This window comes from Peromyscus eremicus, chromosome 9, assembly GCF_949786415.1.
Source record: "Peromyscus eremicus chromosome 9, PerEre_H2_v1, whole genome shotgun sequence".
In the NCBI taxonomy this organism is placed as follows: domain Eukaryota; kingdom Metazoa; phylum Chordata; class Mammalia; order Rodentia; family Cricetidae; genus Peromyscus; species Peromyscus eremicus.
Genome location: NC_081425.1, coordinates 66,572,595 through 66,593,358, shown reverse-complemented (window position 1 = coordinate 66,593,358; position 20,764 = coordinate 66,572,595). Strand labels below are relative to the sequence as shown.

General features: G+C 49.2%; 2 protein-coding genes across 2 annotated transcripts; both read left to right on the top strand.

Moving 5' to 3' along the window:
• The first annotated feature begins 236 nt into the window (after positions 1–236).
• On the top strand, positions 237–12,167 carry Rnf31 (ring finger protein 31). Its single transcript, XM_059273080.1, has 17 exons — positions 237–249; positions 952–1,129; positions 1,867–2,245; positions 2,402–2,689; positions 3,107–3,355; positions 3,451–3,636; positions 3,744–3,950; positions 6,202–6,375; positions 6,456–6,554; positions 6,646–6,735; positions 8,660–8,774; positions 8,882–9,000; positions 9,254–9,367; positions 9,515–9,572; positions 10,426–10,522; positions 11,291–11,459; positions 11,542–12,167. The coding sequence occupies exons 1-17, from the start codon at positions 237–239 to the stop codon at positions 11,593–11,595; spliced, it is 2,589 nt and encodes an 862-aa protein (XP_059129063.1). The 3' UTR covers positions 11,596–12,167.
• A 758-nt stretch (positions 12,168–12,925) lies between these two features.
• Positions 12,926–19,383, top strand: LOC131919415 (interferon regulatory factor 9-like). Its single transcript, XM_059273610.1, has 8 exons — positions 12,926–13,220; positions 13,511–13,685; positions 13,880–13,953; positions 15,517–15,666; positions 15,763–15,820; positions 16,898–17,239; positions 18,225–18,340; positions 19,050–19,383. The coding sequence occupies exons 1-8, from the start codon at positions 13,041–13,043 to the stop codon at positions 19,161–19,163; spliced, it is 1,209 nt and encodes a 402-aa protein (XP_059129593.1). The 5' UTR covers positions 12,926–13,040; the 3' UTR covers positions 19,164–19,383.
• The last annotated feature ends 1,381 nt before the right edge of the window (positions 19,384–20,764 follow it).

Here is a 20,764-nt window from a genome sequence, read left to right as displayed (position 1 = left end):
CCTCTGCCCCAGGTATGATTGGTCCTGTATGAGAGTATTAGATTAGATTGATGCAAATTTAGGTCTTCTATCTTCTTGTATTTGTATTTTATTTAAAAAAAAAATTAAAAGTGTTCTCCCCCCCCCCCCCCACGGTCCAGATGTTGTAAAGAACAGTTTTGTGACTTGCCTTAGGCCAGAACAGATTTAAGTGTAGCCTGGTCTTTATATATATGTGCATGTATGTGCAGGTGCCCATGGAAGCCAGAGGCAACTGATCCCCCCAGAGCTGGAGTTGCAGACAGTGCTGAGCTGCCCAACATGAGTGCTGGGAGTCAGATGTGGCTCCTTTGCAAGAGCAGTACTTGATGTTAACTGCTAAGCCATTTCTTCAGCTTCGTAACCTGGTCTTTTTAAGAAAGTTACTCTGAGGGCTGGAGAGATGACTCAGTAGTTAAGAGTACCTGTTGCTCTTACAAAGGACCTCGATTCAATTCCCAGCACCCACATGGTGATTCACAACCATTCCCAACTCCAGTTCCTAACACATATTTAATACTAGTATTTGGGAGGCAGAGGCAGGCAGATCTCTGAGTTTGAGGCCAGTTGTGAGTTGCAAGCCAGCCAGAGCTACATTTTGGGGTGGGACTGAGGGTAGATAAAGATAATATTTGTCTTTCTATGTCTGACTTGTTTTGCTCAATATGTTATCCTCCAGTTTCATGTTTTTTTCCTGAAAGTAACAAGATTTTGTTCTTTGTGACTAATGTTCTGGTATATGTGTGTTAATATAAGCTACTTATTAAGTGTGACCTGTTTTCTTCTTTCATCTGTTGATAGGTACATAGTATGATTTCCTGTCTTGGCTATAGTATATATATATATACACACATACACACACACTTATTTATTGGTATATGAATATGGATTTTTTTAAATTTTATCCTTTTGATTTTACTTTTTTTTTTTTAGGCTCCACTCCTGGTCCCTGCTTTCTCTGTGGTTCTGCCCCAGGCACACTGCACTGTCCAGCCTGTAATCAAACCTCATGCCCAGCTTGTGACCTTTTATTCCATGGACATCCGTCCCGTGCTCATCACCTTCGCCAAACCCTGCCTGGGGTCCACCAAACCATCAACCTAAGCTCTAGGTGAGAGGCTTTCTTTTCTCTGTGAGAGTGAAATTAAGAAAATTGAAGATTACTTGAGTATCTACTATATGCCAGGTTCTCTGCTCAAGGCTGTTTCATAGAGAACAGCCGGTGTAGCCCTCAAGGAAATTATAGACATAAACACTAAGCAGATGACAGTCATGATAGAGAGATTGCTGTGATACACAGATAGGTAATAAATGGATGCAGTCTCGTCTGAAGGATCACCTCAGTCAGTATTATAAACATCTAGCATGATAAGATTAAGGAACTATGTTAAGAGATGCCACCTGGGGCTGCAGAGATGGCCCAGCGGTTAAGAGCACTGGCTGCCCTTCCAGAGGTCCTGAGTTCAATTCCCAGCAACCGCATAGTGGCTCACAACTGTCCTCGGTAATGAGATCTGGTGCCCTCTTCTGGTCTGCAGGCAGACATACAGGCAGAACACTGTAAACATAGTAAGTAAGTAAATAACTAACTAACTAAATCTTTGAAAAAAAAAAAAAAAAAAAAAACAGAGAGAGAGAGAGCGAGCCGTTACCTGGAAGAAGTTAAATATAACCTATCATTTAAATATTGAATCAATCATCTATAGGTACGAGAGTATTCTAGACAGAGCAGCAATCACAGAGGCCAGAGCTACATATCATAACCTAGGCAGTGTGAGGTTCACAGGGGTGAGGGGACTCGGGTACTGACTTCTACCTCAGCTGGCCATGTCTGCTTTTCTCTTACAGTTTACCTGCCTCGTCCCAGCCACCGCCCCACTCAGCGTCCCTGCCTCTGGGGGACAGCTCTCTTTCTTCCCCTGAAACTGCCAATGCTTGTCTGCCCTGGCACTGTGCTGCCTGCGTCACACTAAACGAGCCTTGGGCAGTGCTCTGTGCAGCCTGCAGTCAGCCCAGAGGCTGTAAGGTGCTGAGAACAGAGGGTTCCCAAGGAACTGGGGGCCTCGAACCTGAGCCTGCACGGGATCAGTGGGCCTGCCAGAGCTGTACCTTTGAGAATGAGGCAGCGGCTGTGCTGTGTGCCATATGTGAGCGACCTCGGCTGGCCCAGCCTCCCAGCTTGGTGGTAGATTCCCACGACGCTGGTGTTTGCCACCAGTCCCTCAAGGTAACCGGTTCCGGCCGGCCGGCCGGCCCAGCTCTTCGTTTGTATCCGTTGCCCTCAGGCCGTTCTCTCTATCATACCCCTTGTCTTTGGTTTCTCCATGAACCGTAGTCACTAGTCACACAGTCAAGAGGATAATTCTCTCTACCTTTCCATCAGGGGGATATTTTGCTCTCATCTGCCCAGTCTGAAGTGTGGTACTGTGATCACTGTACCTTTTGCAACTCGGGCCCTGTCTGGGTATGTGCTATATGCAACCGAACCCGCAACCCCATCTCAGGACAGCATGCCGTTCGACCCTATGCCAGCTCTTTGGAAAAGGAACTCCCAAAGCCTGGGTCCCCACAACACCTCAGTGCTTCCCTGCCTGGTTCCTGCGGAGACCCAGAGAAACAGCGACAAGATAAGATGCGGAAGGAAAGTCTCCAGCTAGTGAGCATGATCCAGGTAAGGGTGATGATTGGGCCTGGGATGAGATGGGACTGAGCTTTGGGGGAAAGAGGATGTCAGTTTGTTAATTAGTATTCTTTTGTTGTTGTGGTTTTGTTTTGTTTTTTAAGATAAGGTTTCTCTGTGTAACAGCCCTGGCTGTCCTGTAGACCAGGCTAGCCTTGAACTCACAGAGATCCGCCTACCTCTGCCTCCCAGGTGCTGGGATTAAAGGTGTGCACCATCCATCATGCCCGGCTAGCATTCTTATAAGACTTGTTACTGTTAGCTGTAGCTGCCTTACTTTGAATACTTAGCAAAGGGCAGTTACCATTCTGTGCACTGGTCACATAATCACTACTGACCAGGCTAAGGGTGGGTAGAGTTTCCTTCCTGGTGTTCCTCTGCTGGTGTCTGGGTATGACTGTTCTTTAGGAAGGGGAAGCTGCAGGTGCCAGCCCAGAAGAGATCTTCTCAGCTTTACAGTACTCGGGCACTGAGGTGCCCCTGCAGTGGCTGCGTTCAGAGCTGTCCTATGTCCTGGAGATGGTGGCTGAGCTAGCTGGTCAGCAGGATCCAGGGCTGGGTGCCTTTTCCTGTCAGGAAGCCCGGAAAGCCTGGCTTGATCGGCATGGCAACCTTGATGAAGCTGTAGAGGAGTGTGTGCGGGCCAGGAGGAGGAAGGTACCATTCTGCTGGAGGTGGGGTGGGCTTGAGAGCACCAGAGCACGCTTGCTCGCTCTTTCCTCTCAGCATCGTCTCACTGCTTTCAATTGCAGGTGCAGGAGCTCCAGTCCCTGGGCTTTGGGCCTAAAGATGGGTCACTGCAGGCCTTGTTCCAGCATGGGGGTGATGTGGCACGGGCCCTGACTGAGTTACAGCGTCAGCGTCTAGAACCCTTCCATCAGCGCCTGTGGGACAGAGGCCCTGAGCCCACTCCCTGCTGGGATGGGCCAGATAGACAGGTGCTGGGAGTGGGCGAGGTCCCCAGTATCCCTCTTAAAGGGACAGAGATTGAGGGAGAAGACCCTTGGGGTCTGACAGCCACTGTGTGTCCCGAATCACATTGTAGAGCCTGGTCAGACGACTTTTGGCCGTCTACGCACTCCCCAGCTGGGGCCGGGCGGAGCTGGCACTGTCACTGCTGCAGGAGACACCCAGGAACTATGAACTGTTGGACGTGGTGGAGGCTGTGAGGCACAGCCAGGACCGGGCCTTTCTTCGCCGCTTGCTTGCCCAGGAATGTGCTGTGTGCGGGTGGGCCCTTCCCCGCAACCGGGTGAGTCCCGTCTGCCTGCTCTGCCTGGACTTAGAATGGCTCTGCTCCTGGTGGACTGCCACCTCACCCTGGGTGGCCTTGTCCTTGCTTTTATCATGACACCACTGAAGCCTTCTGACAAGGGCACCACGGGAACACCCCTTTTAAAAAATATTGGGCCAGGCAGCGGTGGCGCACGCCTTTAGTCCCAGCACTCGGGAGGCAGAGCCGGGCGGATTTCTCAGTTCCAGGCCAGCCTGGGCTACAGAGTGAGTGCCAGGACAGTCAGCTGTTACATAGAGAAGCCCTGCCTTGGGGGGAAGGGGGGTGGAGATGTTGGAACTTTCAAACATTGTATTAGCTTTCTTTTACTACAACAAATACCCAAGATAACCAATGTATAAAGAGAAAATGTTTATTTTGGCACACAGTTTTTGTGGTTTTAGTTTTTCATCTGCTGCTTCCATTGTTTTGGGCCTTTGCTGGAACACCAGGTAGCAAATGTGACAGCACAACCACTAAGCTCATGGCTAGGAAGCCGAAAAGAGACCAGGGCATTGTCACCCTGTTCCAGGTCTTCCTAGTAACCGGAAGACCTGGCCCTACCTCCAGCACTCCACTTGGCCAGGTGTGTGGTGCATACCTTTAAATCTAGCTCTCAGGAGGCAGAGGCAAGCAGATCTCTGAATTTGAGTACATTCTGTTCTACATAGCTCCAGGCTAGCCAGAGCTACATGAGACTCTGCTTAAAAATTAAACTTCCCTGCTCCTCTCCCCTCAAAAACCCTCTCCTCTCAATGCCAGATCTTCATTCATCTATCTATATATGCAGAGGGCTGTTTTGAAGCAGATCTCAAGTGTCATGTTCTTATCTATAAGTACTTCAGTATGTATCTCTAAAAGGTAAATGTTATTTGAAAATACAACCACAACAGTCACACTAGCAGAAAGTAGCAGTAATTTTTTTTAAGATTTATTTTTTTGTTTATTGGGTGTTTGTGTGTTTGTGTATATGTCACATGTTTGTGGGTGCCCATGAGGTGAAAAGATTTCAGATCCCTTGGAACTGCAATCACAGGTATGGGTGTGAGCCACCCATTGTGGATGCTGGGAACCAAGTGAGTCCTGTGGAAGAACAGCAAACACTCCTGCTGGCCAAGCCATTTCTCCAGCCCAGCATGATTCTTCTTCATCTGGAGGGTGGTCTCATGTATGCAATCACTGTGTGGTTAGAGGTGAGCTTAGATGAGCTAATCCTCCATATTCCCAGGGCTAGGATTACAAGCATGTTCCATCACATCCAGTTTTACGAAGTACTGGGCGTTAAATCCAGGCCTCCATGTGTGCTTTATACATGCTAGCATAGTAAGTCTTTGATAGTCTGAGCTCCACTTGATTTATAACATGTATATTTTATATATACATATATCTGAATTCTAAATTTATAGAAAACTAATATGGGGGGGTTCTATGGATTCTACCCACCCTCCCCTAGTGGTGACGTAATTATTGTGTATCAAGTACACAGGCAACATTAATTGTGGTATGGTTCTCGCTTGTAGAAGAGTGTTGATTTTATATAGCCCATGCTGGCCTCAGACTTAATATGTACTCAAGGACAACCTTGATCTTCTGCTCCTCCTCCCCACCTCCTGAGCACTGAGATAACCGGTGTGTACCATTAAGCCTGGTTTATGCAGCACTAGGTATTGAACCTAGAGCTTTGTATATGCTAGGAAATCACTCTGCCAACTGAGATGCATCCCCAGTTCATCTCTGTCAGCTTTGCAGTTTTATCTCTGATACAGATTCATATAACCACCAGTGTAATCAGATACAGACTATAACCATATGTGGTGGCATATGCTTGTAATCCCAGCGCTCCAGAGGGTTGGAAGTCAGAAGCTAACATAGGTTACATAACAAGAGCCTGTGTCCAGAACAAAGATAGACAATTTTCATGCCGTAAAGGAAGCCCCTCTGTGGATCTGTAGTGGTAGTCACCTAACCAATATTTTGATCTCCTAAAATCCCCGAGTTTATTATCCATCTCTCTGCTATGATCTTCGGCTTTTAATGAAAGGTAAATGCCTTCACTGTGGGTGCCACTGTCACCTGCTGCCCTCCTTCCAGTTGTCTTCAGACGTGGGTCACCTGCCTCGGACCTCTAGGCGCTTGGGCTTGCTATCGTTGCCCATTTAGTTAGGCCTCAGTGTTTCAGAGTATCCCAGGGCTGACAGCACAGCCCCTTTCCTCTTCTCTTCCACTGTAGATGCAGGCCCTGATCTCCTGTGAGTGCACCATATGTCCTGACTGCTTCCGCCAGCACTTCACCATTGCCCTGAAGGAAAAGCACATCACAGATATGGTGTGCCCTGCCTGTGGCCGCCCTGACCTTACTGATGACACACAGTTACTCAGCTACTTCTCCACCCTTGACATCCAGGTACTACAACTGCTATGGTTTAGGTGGACTAGGCTTTGAACAGTTTCTACCCATCGACCACCTCTGCGTCTTGTCCCCAGCTCAGAGAGAGCCTAGACCCAGATGCATACGCCCTGTTTCATAAGAAGCTGACGGAGGGTGTGCTCATGCGAGACCCCAAGTTCTTGTGGTGTGCCCAGGTAAGTGGCCTGGCCAAAGGAGCTGACTGGTGAGGGGCAGGGGATGGTACCGGGTCAAGTCTTGAATAGCTTTATGCTCTTGCTCTCACAGTGTTCCTTTGGCTTCATATATGAACGTGAACAACTGGAGGCAACATGTCCCCAGTGTCACCAGACCTTCTGTGTGCGCTGCAAGCGCCAGGTGAGTCGCACTCCTCCCTTCAGAAGTGTTGACCGAGCTATTGCCAGGTTCTGTGTTAGACTCAAGGAGTATACTGGAAACAAAATGGTCATGCTCTCAGCCTAAAGAGCTTTCTGGGGACCTAGGGCGATAATGCAGTCAGTAAAGTGCTTGGTGTAAGCATGAGGTCCTGAGTGCAGTCCCCAGAACCTGCAGAGATGGCTCAGCCATGAAGAGTCCTGGCTGCCCTTCCAGAGGACCTGGGTTCAGTTCCCAGCACCCACATGGCAGCCCATACCTGTCTGTAACTCCAGTTCCCGATCTCACAGCCTCTTCCGGTCTTCTTAGGCACCAGGCACACATGTGGTGAACAGACATTCATGCAGTCAAAACACCCATGTACATTAAATAAAATAAATAAAAGTTTTGGCTGGGCAGTGGTGGCACATACCTTTAAACTCAGCACGACAGAGGCAGAGGCAGGTGGATCTCTGAGTTTGAGGCCAGCCTGGTCTACAGAACTAGTTCCAGGACAGCCAAGGCTGTTATACGGTGAAACTCTGTTTCAAAAAACAAAAAAACAAAAAACAAAAAAAAAAGAAAGAAAGAAAAATTGAAAGCTGGGTTAGAGCCAGTGAGTCAAGGTATCCTCACCAGACCTGACATCCTGAGATCTAGGTCCAGGACCCACGTAGTCAAAGGGGAGACCTGACTTCTGCTAGCTCTTGTCTGACCCCCACAAACACTGAATTTTTAAAAGAAAAATGTAATGCGGAGTCTGATGGTAGACGCTTGTAATTCCTGCACTGGCGGGGGTGGGGGCGGGGGGCCGTTGACAGGTGGACCCTGGGGTCTGCTGGCCAGTTACCATGTCCTGTTGGAGTTCCAGGCCAGTGAGATGACCTGTCTCACAAAGAAGTGGTGCAAGGCATTCTACTCTGGCCTCCACGTACACACACATGCACAGAGAACAAAGGCTTCCTAGGGAAGGAGCCAGGCTCAGAGAAAGAAGTAAAGGAAGGGAAGAGAGTGGATGTGACTATACGCAGGCAGGAGTGTGTCAAGAAGTGAGGAGAGCCTAAGCTGCGGAGAGCAGCCTAGAGCTCCGGGAGATGGAGAAGCCGGACAGGCGCTTCCTCTCCCTTTAGTTTTGGCTTTCTGAGAGAAGACTGCCCAAAGTGGTCTAAAACTTGCTGCCATCCTGCCTAATCCTCACGAGTGCCAGGATTACAGTGTGCTCCATCACACCCAGCCATGCCTCCTCAGAACTGTTGAAGCACAGACCTACAGGTTAGGAAGCCAGCCATGCAGAAAGTACTTGGGGCAAAAAACAAGCCACAGAGAGGCCAAATTCAGGAAAAAAGAAAAAAATAATGTGTGGCTGGAACCCTGAGCAAGAGTGAGAATGGCAGGGCAGCCCTTGAGGCCGAGTGATCCAGATGTTTGGCTTTCATTTTGAGACTAAGCACAAGGTGACACTATCATCTGCCTTGTAGAAGGTTGGTTTGATACAGAAAGCCTTGTATCTGCTACAGAAAATAACCAAATGAACCCCTGTGTCCTACCACCACGCCTCAGGGTTGGCATGCTGCTAGCACTAGGGAAGCTCCCTGACATCCACTTTGAAAGGGAAAACTGGTGTGGGAGAGACAGGGCGGTAAAACCCAAGTGAGCATTTGAAGCAAGATTTGACAATTACCTGGAGTAAGGTGAGAGCGTAGGAACAAAGAGGTGACGTTTGGATGGGAACAGCCAAGGTTTATGAACGAATGTATAGTGGTTGGGGAAATGAAAAACAGTGGCCCCTCAATTTTAGGATCTGAGTGAGTGGTAGATAGCAGTAATGTAACTGAGGTGGGACCCATGGGTGTGAGTAGCCGGACCAACAGGACAGACCAGGGCATGGGGTAGAGCTTCCATGCACGGCCCACTTTACTCCTGGCAGTGGGAAGAGCAGCACAGAGGACGGAGCTGTGAGGATTTCCAGAACTGGAAACGCACCAATGACCCAGAATACCAGGCTCAAGGCCTGGCGATGTATCTTCAGGAAAATGGCATTGGTAAGGCTACCCCACTGAGCCTGTCAGATAGTCCTATGGGCAGAAGCTTCCTTCTTGAGGGCCCAGATTGCAGTACTGCGCTCACCCTGAGCTACTGCCCCTTATAGACTGCCCGAAGTGCAAGTTCTCCTACGCACTGGCCCGAGGAGGCTGCATGCATTTCCACTGCACTCAGTGTCGGCACCAGTTCTGCAGTGGCTGCTACAATGCCTTCTACGCCAAGAACGTGAGTTCAGAGAGCAGGGGAGGAGAGAAGGGTGGGCAGCTGTGGGGTGTAGGGGCAGGGACTAGGGAAAAAGGAATGGTCAGCAGGATAGAAAGCATCTCTCTACCCTCTTCCCCCCTTTGCATGCTCCAGACCCTTAATGTCACAATCTCCTCTCACTCTCATGCCCTCCCCCCCCCCCTTGCACAGGGGTTCTTGGGAGTCCAGAACCCCAACAGGTTCCAACTTCCTTCTCCTCTTTGGGTTTTACCAGAAATGTCCAGACCCTAATTGCAGGGTGAAAAAGTCCCTGCATGGCCATCACCCTCGGGACTGCCTCTTCTACCTACGGGATTGGACTGCTGTCCGGCTGCAGAAACTGTTGCAGGTCAGAGATGGCCAGCCAGGCTGGGTGTGAAGATTACTAGAGGAGACAGGGTACGGGATGGGCAAGAATGGAAAACACTGACTACTAGGAAATGGGACAGGGTCTGGATAAGGGAAGCAATGCCTATCCGTCTCTACTTCTCCCTAGGACAATAATGTCATGTTTAATACGGAGCCTCCAGCTGGGACCCGGGCAGTCCCTGGAGGTAAGTGTTAGGGAAACGTCTGAAGTGGAGATGGTATACTGGGCTCCCACCGTGGTGGGTAAAGAAAGGAGGCTTGGATCTGGGGTTGTGTGTCCTTTGGCAAGGTAATGAACAACCTCTCCATGTTTTGTTTCTTCCTGTGAAGTGAGGATAATATCCACCTAATGGTTAAGCTGTATTATGAAGTATCATTAAAGCACTTGGCCCTTAAGTCTCTTCTTGTGTTCTCTAATGGTTAGGATTCGATAATTAACATCGAGTAACTAATGATGCCTGCTAGTTGTTTTAGGTTTTAGGCTACTATTTTAGGTTCTGTGTGGGGAACAAAAGATGTTGAGTAAGGATCTAACCTACACTATTCAGCTTCTAGGCAAAGACCTCCAGAGAGCTGGTCTATGGTGGTACACGCCTTTATCCCAGCACTTGGGAGGCTGAGGGAGGTGGATCTCTGTAGTTCCGCCCAGCTTGGTCTATAGATAGAGTTCCAGGACAGCCAGGGCTGCATAGCGAACCCTGTCTCAAAAAGTAAACAAACAAGACCTTTAGAGAGTAAATTGGCTGTGTGGGACCTAAATAACAACCAGGAGAGCAATTTTAAGAGCATGTGACAGACCAGCCAAAGCTATGCAGTGAGACGCTGTCACTGTCCGTCCCCCCCCCCTCCATAAAAGAGCATGTGATTATGGGTCATAAGCCACTGTGATAGAAGTGAGGCAGCCAGGCCTCCACCCATTCCCAAGTCTCTGGCTCCGAACCCTTCTCCAAAGTGTGACATAACCACTACTGACAAGCAGGTTTCCTGGACTCAGAGGCCCTCCCAACATGGACCCGTTCCTTCCTTCCTTCCTCTTAGGTGGCTGCCGAGTGATGGAGCAAAAAGAGGTTCCCGATGGGTTCAGGGATGAGGCCTGCGGCAAGGAGACTCCAGCTGGCTATGCCGGCCTCTGCCAGTGAGTGCCTGCCAGAGCATGGAGCATGGCATGGGGATGAGGGCTAGGCTGGCCTCTGCCAGTGAGTGCCTGCCAGAGCATGGAGCATGGCATGGGGATGAGGGCTAGGCTGGCCTCTGCCAGTGAGTGCCTGCCAGACCATGGAGCATGGCATGGGGATGAGGGCTAGGCTGGCCTCTGCCAGTGAGTGCCTGCCAGACCATGGAGCATGGCATGGGGATGAGGACTAGGCTGCCCAGGCAGGAAGACGGGGTCTCTGTTGGTCCTTCAGGAGGAAGGGACAGAGGGAGGAGGCCCCTGGACAAGGGTGTGGATGTGTAACAGCAGGCAGCTTAGAGAGACTGGTGGACACTCCCTGCAAGTAGAGCAGGCAGAGGAGCTATAGTCTTGTTCATGTAAGAATCCCAGTGTGTCCAGGACAGCCAAGGCTAGGTCACAGAGAAACCCGGTCTCCAAAAACAAACGAACAAACAAATCCCACTGTGATCCGCTGAGACAACTGTGTGTGGGGAGGTAAAAGTGTTTAGTGCCGGGCATAGGGACCGGAGTTCTGCCCCCGAAACCCACATGGTAACAGGAGAAAACCAACTCACCAGTGGTCCTCTGACCCGCCTGTGTCCTCTGTGACGTGAGTATGGGTGCTTACAACATGACACACCATTGAAAAAGGAGAAATGGCCAAGCCCAGCAAGGTGTTACCCTCACACAGTTAATAGTGTCACACTCTTAATAACGGAGGAGTAAACGTTCTGCTTCCTCCTCTCCCAGGGCACACTACAAAGAGTACCTTGTGAGCCTCATCAATGCCCATTCGTTGGACCCAGCCACCCTGTACGAAGTGGAGGAACTGGAGACAGCCACTACACGCTACCTCCATGTGCATCCCGAACCAATGGATGGAGAGGATCTTCCTGCCTATCAGGCTCGATTGTTACAGGTAACGCTGTCAACACCAGCTGCCCCTCTGCCCTTACCTTCCAGAATCACCTGTCACAGCCTGTTTCTTCTCTCCTTTGCAGAAGCTGACAGAAGAGGTTCCCTTGGGACAGAGTATTGCCCGCAGGAGGAAGTAGCTGAGGGCAAGGGTCCTGATGAGGCTTCACCACCGTGGCCTCAGCAGCAGCTCCTTCTGGCACCAATAAAGAGGCATCTTATGGCCTAGGCTTCTTGGTGGTCCTTCTTCCTGGCCTCACCATCTAGGGGCCTTGGGGAAGGGGAGGGGGTGGGTGAACAGAATCTTGTTGGAAGGGCCTTCAGCAGCCCACTCTCCCCTCCCGGACTCCTGGCTAGAAGAAATGAAGTGCTGTGGATGGATGGACAAGAGAGACCCTCCACATGTCATCATCTGGTGTCGGCTTCTCTGCTTCCTTTTCCCACTTCACTTAACTCAGCTGCTGTGTGAGATCACCTAGAATGTAGCAAGCAGACACTTGGGGAGCACAAAAGAATCTCCAGGTCAGATCCGGAGACCAGCCTTCTGAGAGGCAGCAGTGTCTCAGGTTCAAGGGAGTCCAATCTGGGAGGAAGGAGTCTGGCCAGACCCCCCAGGCCCAGAGCCTGCTGTGTTGCTGACACATTCTCAGATCTGCTTCCCTCTGGTGGCGAGCGCTTGCCCTGCAACCCAGACCACGTGATTTCTAGGAACCGCACCTCCCAGCAGGAGAACTGAAACTTAGGGTGGGAACTGTAGAAAGGGGAGGAGAGATCAGAAACAGCCTAGAACAAGCTGACTGTGGGACCTCCTCGGCCGGCCGCTCAGGTAAGAGCAGCTCTAGAGGGGAACCAGTTGGAAGGGCAGTAAGATGAGGATGGTGAGGGCCCCAGGGACCTATGCTAGAGGGAGAACCAGAGCAGAAGGCTTGTGGGTCAGAAAATAGATGTGACCTGAGAGACGGGTACTGGGCCCTGTACACAGGACAGGAGGAAGGCTCTTGGCTCAGCCTCAGGTGACCTTTGTTTTCTTGCCTCTGGCCCTGCCCACTTCTGCTTCAACTCCACCCTTTCCCCCAGCTATCTGCCTCACCTACCCCTGGAGCACAGGGAGAAGGGATGGGGGTGAAGGGGCAAGTAGATTGGGGAGATGCCTTCAAGGCAAATGTTGCCTCTTTGGATGCACGGGATCTATACAGCCTGTCACCAGGAGCAGGTCATTACGGGAATCCTCTAAAATACACATTTCTCAAACACCTCAACTTAAGACCAAGGTTTCCTTCCACGTGTAATAACTTGGAATATTGAAAAACAGATTCTACCTCAGGATGTTTCAAGAGAGAAAAGAAAGGAGAAGGGCTTTTGCAGGAAGCTGCCCCAGTGATCAAATTTAGCAAGTACTTCCAAATAGTTGGTTCTCCTGGGCATGGCCGCACACACCTTTGATCCCAGCACTCCAGAGGCAGGTGGATCTCTGTTTAAGTCCAGCCTGATCTATATGATTAGTCCCAGGCCAGCCAGGATGACATAGTGAGATCCTGTCTCCAACTGGAAAAATAGTTCTGTGTATCCTGCTTCTCTTCCTAGGATGGCCTCAGGCAAACCACGTAGCACCCGAAAGCTCCGGAGTTGGATAATAGAGCAACTGGAAAGTGGGCAGTTCCCAGGGGTGTGCTGGGATGATGCAGACAAGACCATGTTCCGGATTCCCTGGAAGCATGCAGGCAAGCAAGACTTCCGTGAGGACCAGGACGCTGCCCTATTCAAGGTGAGAGGGCCTGAAGCCACCATCCCCTCAAGTAGAGGATGGTGTCTGCACTGGTGTTTATACCCAAAGGCTTTTGTCTGGGTTTGGGTAAAGGGAGTACTGGAAAGTAGAACCACAGCTGCAGAGCCACAGTCAAAAATGACTAAGAATTTCATGCTGGCAATAATGGAATACAAACCAGTGCAGGCTCACCGGAGCTCAACCAGGCCACATACCTGTGCAGTCCTCCATTGGGAGGGACAGGTGGAGGATGTAATACTCTGTCTCTTCTTCACTTAATCTCTTGCTAGGCTTGGGCACTGTATAAGGGATACACCAGTGAAGGAAATGCTGCTGTCTGGAAGACTCGCCTGCGCTGTGCCCTCAACAAGAGTTGTGAATTTGAAGAGGTTCCTGAGAGAGGCCGTATGGATGTTGCTGAACCCTACAAAGTGTATCGGATACTGCCACCAGGAACCCTCCCTGGTGAGTGGTCCCTGCCCAGCTGCTCCTGGAATGGGCAGATTGACCAGGAAGGCTGGAGAGAAGAGCCATCTGTGGGCTGGCGGGCCTTGCTGGCTCCCTGGTCCTGCCCAGCTTTTTGTTGCTTTGGGTCCCCACCACCACCATCTTTCTCTGTAAAAGGCTCTAACTTTCCTCTACCTGCAACATTTCTGCAGCCCAACCAAGAGTCCAGAAATCACCATCAAAGCGATGCATCAGGTCTGTGTCACCGGAGAGGGAAGAAAGTAAGGTAATAAATAAGACACCATCAAGAACCTTACAGTTGGGGCTGGAGTGATGCTCTGCAGTTAAGAGCCCTGGCCGCTCTTCCAAAAGACCTGAGTTCAATTCCCAGCACCCACCTGGCAGTTCACAACTGTCTGTAACTCCATTTCCAGTGGATCTGGCACCTTCACACAGACATATATGCAGGCAAAACGCCGGTATACATAAAAACTAAATCTTTTTTTTCATTCAATAACTATATGACATTCATTAATTACAATAATTGTATTGATTTATTACATTCATGATATTATGCTCTGATACTACAGTCAATTTGTGGTGGGTTTTCCATCACACAAAACAGAGATTCTGTACTTAGGAAATTATTGCTTTATATTCCTTTCTTTTACATCTTGAGATAAGGTCTAATCTTTTTGTTTCTATGAATTTGTATATTCTACATATTTCATGTAATACAATTTTATAGTATTTGTCCCTTTTTTAATTATTTTATTTTTCTGTTATCAGCTTGTTACAGTACAAATTCTTATCCTAATAGAGAAATGTTTCACTGAAGCTTGCCCAGTAATTGAGTAAAACCAAAACTTATTATAAGCCATAGTCATCCGAGGGTCCCCCCTGCTATGTTTCCTCCCTGGATCTGTGGGTTGCAGTCTGATTGTTCTTTGTTTTATATCTAGTATCCACTTATGAGTGAGTACATACCATGTTTGTCCTTCTGGGTTTGGGTTACCTCACTCAGGATGACGTTTTCTAGTTCCATCCATTTGCCTGCAAATTTCATGCTGTCATTGTTTTTCTCTGCTGAGTAGTACTCCATTGTGTATATGTACCACATTTTCTTAATCCATTCTTCAGTTGACGGGCATCCAGGTTGTTTCCAGGTTCTGGCTATTACGAATAGTGCTGCTATGAACATAGTTGAACATATATCTTTGTGGTATGATTGAGCATTCCTTGGGTATATACCAAAGAGTGGTATGTCTGGGTCTTGAGGTAGATCGATTCCCAATTTTCTGAGAAACTGCCATACTGATTTCCACAGTGGTTGTACAAGTTTGCACTCCCACCAACAGTGGAGGAGTGTTCCCTTTGCTCTGCATCCTCTCCAACATAGACTGTCATTAGTGTTTTGGGTTTGTTTGTTTTTTTTTTTTTTCAGTACAGATACCCTTATACATTGATATTTTTTTAAAGATTTAATTATTTATTTAATATGTATTCAGTGTTCTGTGTGCATGTATCCCTGCAGTCCAAAAGAGGGAGCCAGATCTCATTACAAGTGGTTGTGAGCCACCATGTGGTTGCTGGGAATTGAACTGAGGACCTCTGGAAGAACAGCCGGTGTTCTTAACTTCTGAGCGATCTCTCCAGCTCCATTATTAGTGTTTTTGATCATAGCAATTCTGACAGGTGAAAAAAAAACAACCAAAGAACTTGATGCTCACTTATTCTTGTCTTCAAGACTCCTTTGATAAAGTGAGTGCTGGGAAGGGGAACAGGAGGCCAGAGAGCGGGATAGTAATCAAAGGAAGAGGTGTGCCAGTGATAGATGTTGTATCTATAGGAGGAAGGGAGGACCAACTGGATTGTAAACCACTCAGACAGTGGCTGTGATGGAAGCAGCATCGTTGACTGCAGAGGCGGTGGCGGCAGCAGCAGCAGCAGCAGCAGCAGCGGGGGCAGCCCAGAGCCAGAGAAAGGTACTGTCTCTCCTGCCTCTGTCTCTGCCCCACCTTCTGTCTCAGGCTCTTGGGTCCCACTCTGAGTGACCAGAGTCTTTGCCTCTCCTCCAGGTGCCTGCATTCAAGAGGAAGCCTCCATTCAAGAGGACCCAGTGTTCATGGAGCATCAGCTTCCTCTGAACTCAGGTGCTTGGCCTCTCTGACCCTTCCCTCTCCCCTTCCTGCCAGGTCTGCTTCCTCTGACCTCGCCTACATTGTCTGCTCAGCTAGTGCTCACAACAAACTGGGTCCACTTTATCCTAGAGACAACACTTGTATGAACTGAGTATTCCATGTGGCAGGCTGATCATACTGCAGAGCTTTTTTCTCCCTCAGGGAAAAAACACAAAACACCTTAAATACTCTGTTTCTTGGAGAACTACACTGAGATATTTGTTTTTCCTTTTTCTTTTTGGTGTTTGACAGGGTTTCTCTGTGTATCTCTGTCTGGCCTGGAACTCACTCTGTAGACCAGGCTGGCCTCAAATTCACAGGGATCTGCCTGCCTCTGCCTCCTGAGTACTGGGATTAAAGGCATGCACCTCCATCACCACCTAGTGTGATGTTTATTTCTTTATTGTCCAAAAAAGTCCAGTCTCTGAGACCTTCGCTTAAACTTCACAGCCATGAGTGTTAAGCTCTGATAGGAGGGACCCCCTCAGTGACAGGAAAGCTTTGCCAGAAAACCCTGTTTGCAGGAAGGCATGCACATGGAGAAGGGGACACCTTTTCTTTTGTTTCTTTGTTCCTTCCTTCCTTCCTTCCTCCTTCCCTCCCTCCCTTCCTTCCTTCCTTTTTTTTTTTTTTTGGAGACAGTCTCACATTGCCCAGACTGACCTCAGACTCACTGTGCAGGTTAAGATGACCTGAGTCCCTGATCCTCCTGAGTGATGGGCTTACAGATGTGTGCTGCCACGTCAGGTCTAAGGGCTTATGCAGTGCTGGGGATTGAACCCAGGGCTTTGTGCGTGGTAGGCAACCATTCTTTCAAAAGAGCCGCATTATCAGCCCAAAGGTACCTTCTCTAACTCAGAAGGAGCTGCCTGAGCCCTGCAACCTTGTCTTTCCCAGTGCTTGCTTGGATTCCTGCTTTGGACCTCAGTTTTCCCATTATCAAAACGGGGACACTGGACCACACAGAACCTCATGCACCATGGAAGAAGGCCTCTTCTCAGCCTTCAGGCTCCTGCTGCACCTAGTAAAGCTAGACTTTTCTGTCCCCAGACTACTCGCTGCTGCTCACCTTCATCTACAATGGGAATGTGGTGGGTGAGGTCCGGGTGACAAACCTAGACTGTCGCCTTGTGGCTGAGCCCTTTCTCTCGGAGAGTGAGATGCTGCAGGTGACCTTTCCCAAACCTGATCCACTGGAGCCTATCCAGCGCCTGCTGAGTCAGCTCGAGAGAGGGATCCTGGTGGCCAGCAATTCCAGAGGCCTCTTTGTTCAGCGCCTCTGTCCCATCCCCATCTCCTGGAATGCACCTAAGGCCCCACCTGGGCCTGGTCCACATCTGCTGCCCAGCAATAAGTGTGTGGAGCTCTTCAGCACCAACTACTTCTATAGAGGTAAGGGTGTCCTAGCTGGGCGTCTTAGCACCTACCCCTTTCTCACTAGTCCTGGGCCTGACCTGGGTTCTCCCACTGCCCTGTCCACCCGCAGATTATCACTACATCCTGTGCATGGGGCCCCTGCACTTGTGTGGTGCACATTCCGTGTAGCCATATGTTTAGCTCTGGCAGCATTTCCCTAGCCAAGGTGGGGGTAGATGAGCTTCAGCTGGAGTTCAGCACAAGCGTGTTGTTACTCTTGGGAAGCACTGTAGCACTGAAACATGGTTATGTGAATGTGTACAAGTGAGTTAACACAGATTTAAGCCTTGTTACCATCTCTACACACATGGGAACACACAACTCTGTGAAAGAGTCAAGCCATGTTCCACACACTTGCCCCACGCCACCATCTCTACCACACTGTAGGCATGTCCCAGACTGTCCCTTCCTTCTGTCCACTCTTGAAATTCTAGGTACAGCCTCAGACTGAGCACAGGAGCAGAGTGAGGAGCATAGAGGATAGATGTAGATGTCCCTGGGCTCATGTACCCTGGTGTTGGGAGAGTCTAAGCAAACAGCAGAGGTTGGTAGCCAGGGCTGCTGCTTCTGAGGATGCCAAGGTGCCCTTCCTCCAGCATAAGGGAGGAGAGAGAGAGAGCTTCGTTCCCAGTATCTCTATCCCATGGCTTCTGCCCGTGCCTCGGTGTCCATGTTAGCCCATTCCCAGCTTTATCTGCCTCCGGCATCCCACAGCTTCACTTTACTCATGGTCCTCTCCATATACTGGTTTTTGTTTTTTGTTTTTGTTTTTGAGAGAAGTCCTCACACCACTCCAGGTGTCCTGGAACTCACTAAGTAGACAGGGCCACTTCAAACACATGGTAACTCTTCTGCCCCAGCCTGAGTGCGGGGGTTACAGGCATACACCACCATGCCTGGCCATGCTGCCATGAGTGTCTTCCTCTTTCTTTCTTCCAATCCTTGACCCTCTTTCTTTCAGACTTGGCCCAGTATTACCAGGGCCAAGGCCCCCCACCCAAGTTCCAGGCTTCACTGAATTTCTGGGAGGAGAAGCCTGACTCTAAGCACACCCAGGAGAATCTTATCACAGTGAGGGTGAGTTCCACTCCAGGAAGAGACCCATGTTGGTTTGTCTCAAAAGAATTTTTCGGGCGGTGGTGGCGCACGCCTTTAATCCCAGCACTCGGGAGGCAGAGCCAGGTGGATCTCTGTGAGTTCGAGGCCAGCCTGGGCTACCAAGTGAGTTCCAGGAAAGGCGCAAAGCTACACAGAGAAACCCTGTCTCAAAAAACCAAAAAAAAAAAAAAAAAAAAAAAAAAGAGTCCACTTACATTTCGCGGCGGCGGCGGTGGCGCACGCCTTTAATCCCAGCACTCGGGAGGCAGAGCCAGGCGGATCTCTGAGTTCGAGGCCAGCCTGGGCTACCAAGTGAGTTCCAGGAAAGGCGCAAAGCTACACAGAGAAACTCTGTCTCGAAAAACCAAAAAAAAAAAAAAAAAAAAAATCTTAAAGGGCTGGAGAGATGGCTCAGAGGTTAAGAGCACTGGCTGTTCTTCCAGAGGTCCTGAGTTCAATTCCCAGCAACCACATGGTAGCTCACAACCATCTAGTATGAGATCTGGCTCCCTCTTCTGGCCTGCAGGGATAACATGCAGGCAGAACATTGTATACCTAATAAATAAATAAATAAATCTTTAAAAAAAAAAAAAAAAAAAAAAAAAGAATTTTTCCTGAGGGGAGGGGCTCCGGGTAGTGATGTCCCTGCACTGCTCATTAGGTCTGGTCCTCATTCCTTCCCATACAGATGGAGCAGGCCTTTGCCCGACATTTGCTGGAGACAATTCCAGAGGAGCAGAGAGCTGCTTTGTTCCTGGTGCAGAACCCAGAACTCCCGTCCGCTGCTGTATCACTCCATTGAAATGGACTTGTTCTCCACTCCGCTGGTCGGCCTGCTTTTGTGATGGCTCTATCACTGTGATTATACATCATGGCTGGTAGTGCAAGGATCATGTTCATCCAGAAAGTAATTACATTGAGAGCCAGGCTTGTTGGTGAATATTTGTAATCTCAGCACTTGGGAGACAGACTGAATGATTATGAGTTCATGGACAGACCCTGAAGAGACTTTTATTTACTATTTTTTTAAAACGACATACCCTCTTTCATCTCTGAGGAACTAAAAGTTCTTGAATGTGTGATCTCAGAGGGAATTTTGCTCTCTTCCCAATCCCTAACTCTAAATCCAAGCACTTTATATTTCCTTACTAGATCCTTATTAGAATTTAAAGTAAAATTTAACTGGGTGGGGTAGAGCACACCTATAACCTTGGCACATGGGAGGCAGAGGCAGGAAGACTGTGAATTCAAGGCCAGCCTTGGTGACATATTGTGACCCTGCCTCCAAAAAATAAAAAAAAAGCTTTATAAAAGAGATCAGTCTGTGATATATTGGGAGAAGGTAGCAGGAGTTGCAGGGGAATTGTAAAGATGTAGACTTGGGTACCCATTACCTGGGTTCTCTTCCTAATGACACCTTCAGGTTCCTTTGCTTTCCTTTGCCAGTAGGACCAGCTGGAATGCTATCTGGGCCTAGTCTCAAACACAAGGTGATTCTCCTGCCCCAGTCTTCTAAGTGCTGGGGTGACAGACACAGACCACCATGCTGGCCATACCGCCATGCTTGTGTTCTCTCTTTCCTGTAATCCTTGACCCTGCTATTTTGTTTTTCAGACTTGGCCTAGTTTTTGCAGGGCCATCGGCCTCCATCCAAGTGTCAGGCAACCAAGACTGGGGAAAGGACTGGGAGTCAGTCTCTAGGACAGGCTTACAGACCAGCAGCACGATAGCCACTGAGGTAGTTTGAATGAGAACGGCCTCCATGTGCTCAGACATTGAACACTTTATTTTTTCCTGAGACAGGGTTTCTTTGTGTGTACCTGGCTGTCCTGGAACTAACTCTGTAGCCCAGGCTGGCCTTAAACTCCCAGAGATCTGCCTGCCTCTACCTCCTGAGTGCTGGTATTAAAGGCATGGGCTATCACTGTCTAGCACATATATTGAATACTTGGTGTCCTCACTTAGTGGAACTGTTTGGGAATGATTAGGAGGTTTGGCCTTGCTGGATGAGTTGTGTCACTTGGCAGTGGGCTTTGAGGTTTCAAAGGACTCATGCTAGGTGGTGGTGGCGCACACCTTTAATCCCAGCATTTGGGAGGCAGAGGCAGGTAGATCTCTGTGAGTTCTAGGCCAGCCTGGTCCACAGAGAGTTCCAGGATAGCCAGGGATACACAGAGAAACCTTGTTGTGAAAGAAAAAAAAAAAGAAAGAAAGAAAAAGGAAAAGGAAAAGGTAGTCATGTTCTAACAGCTGTTGACTGAACCTTGAGTGCTTGTAGAGACTGAGCCTCTTCCACTGCTTGGGGAAGCTTTTCCTTCACAGCCTCTCTAACACCCACTGTCAGCGTCCCCATTCCTGCACGTAACACCAGACTCTCTTCCCTTCTTGCCACAGCTCCAGCCT

Bases quoted from the DNA above. Each gene is read 5' to 3' on its own strand.
- Rnf31 (XM_059273080.1), top strand. The intron at 2,246-2,401 runs GTAACCGGTTCC...CCTTTCCATCAG, and splicing joins TTTGCCACCAGTCCCTCAAG to GGGGATATTTTGCTCTCATC. The intron at 9,368-9,514 runs GTCAGAGATGGC...ACTTCTCCCTAG, and splicing joins GGCTGCAGAAACTGTTGCAG to GACAATAATGTCATGTTTAA.
- LOC131919415 (XM_059273610.1), top strand. From the start codon at position 13,041: ATGGCCTCAGGCAAACCACGTAGCACCCGAAAGCTCCGGAGTTGGATA. The intron at 15,667-15,762 runs GCCTCTGTCTCT...TGCATTCAAGAG, and splicing joins AGAAAGGTACTGTCTCTCCT to GAAGCCTCCATTCAAGAGGA. The intron at 15,821-16,897 runs GTGCTTGGCCTC...TTCTGTCCCCAG, and splicing joins TCAGCTTCCTCTGAACTCAG to ACTACTCGCTGCTGCTCACC.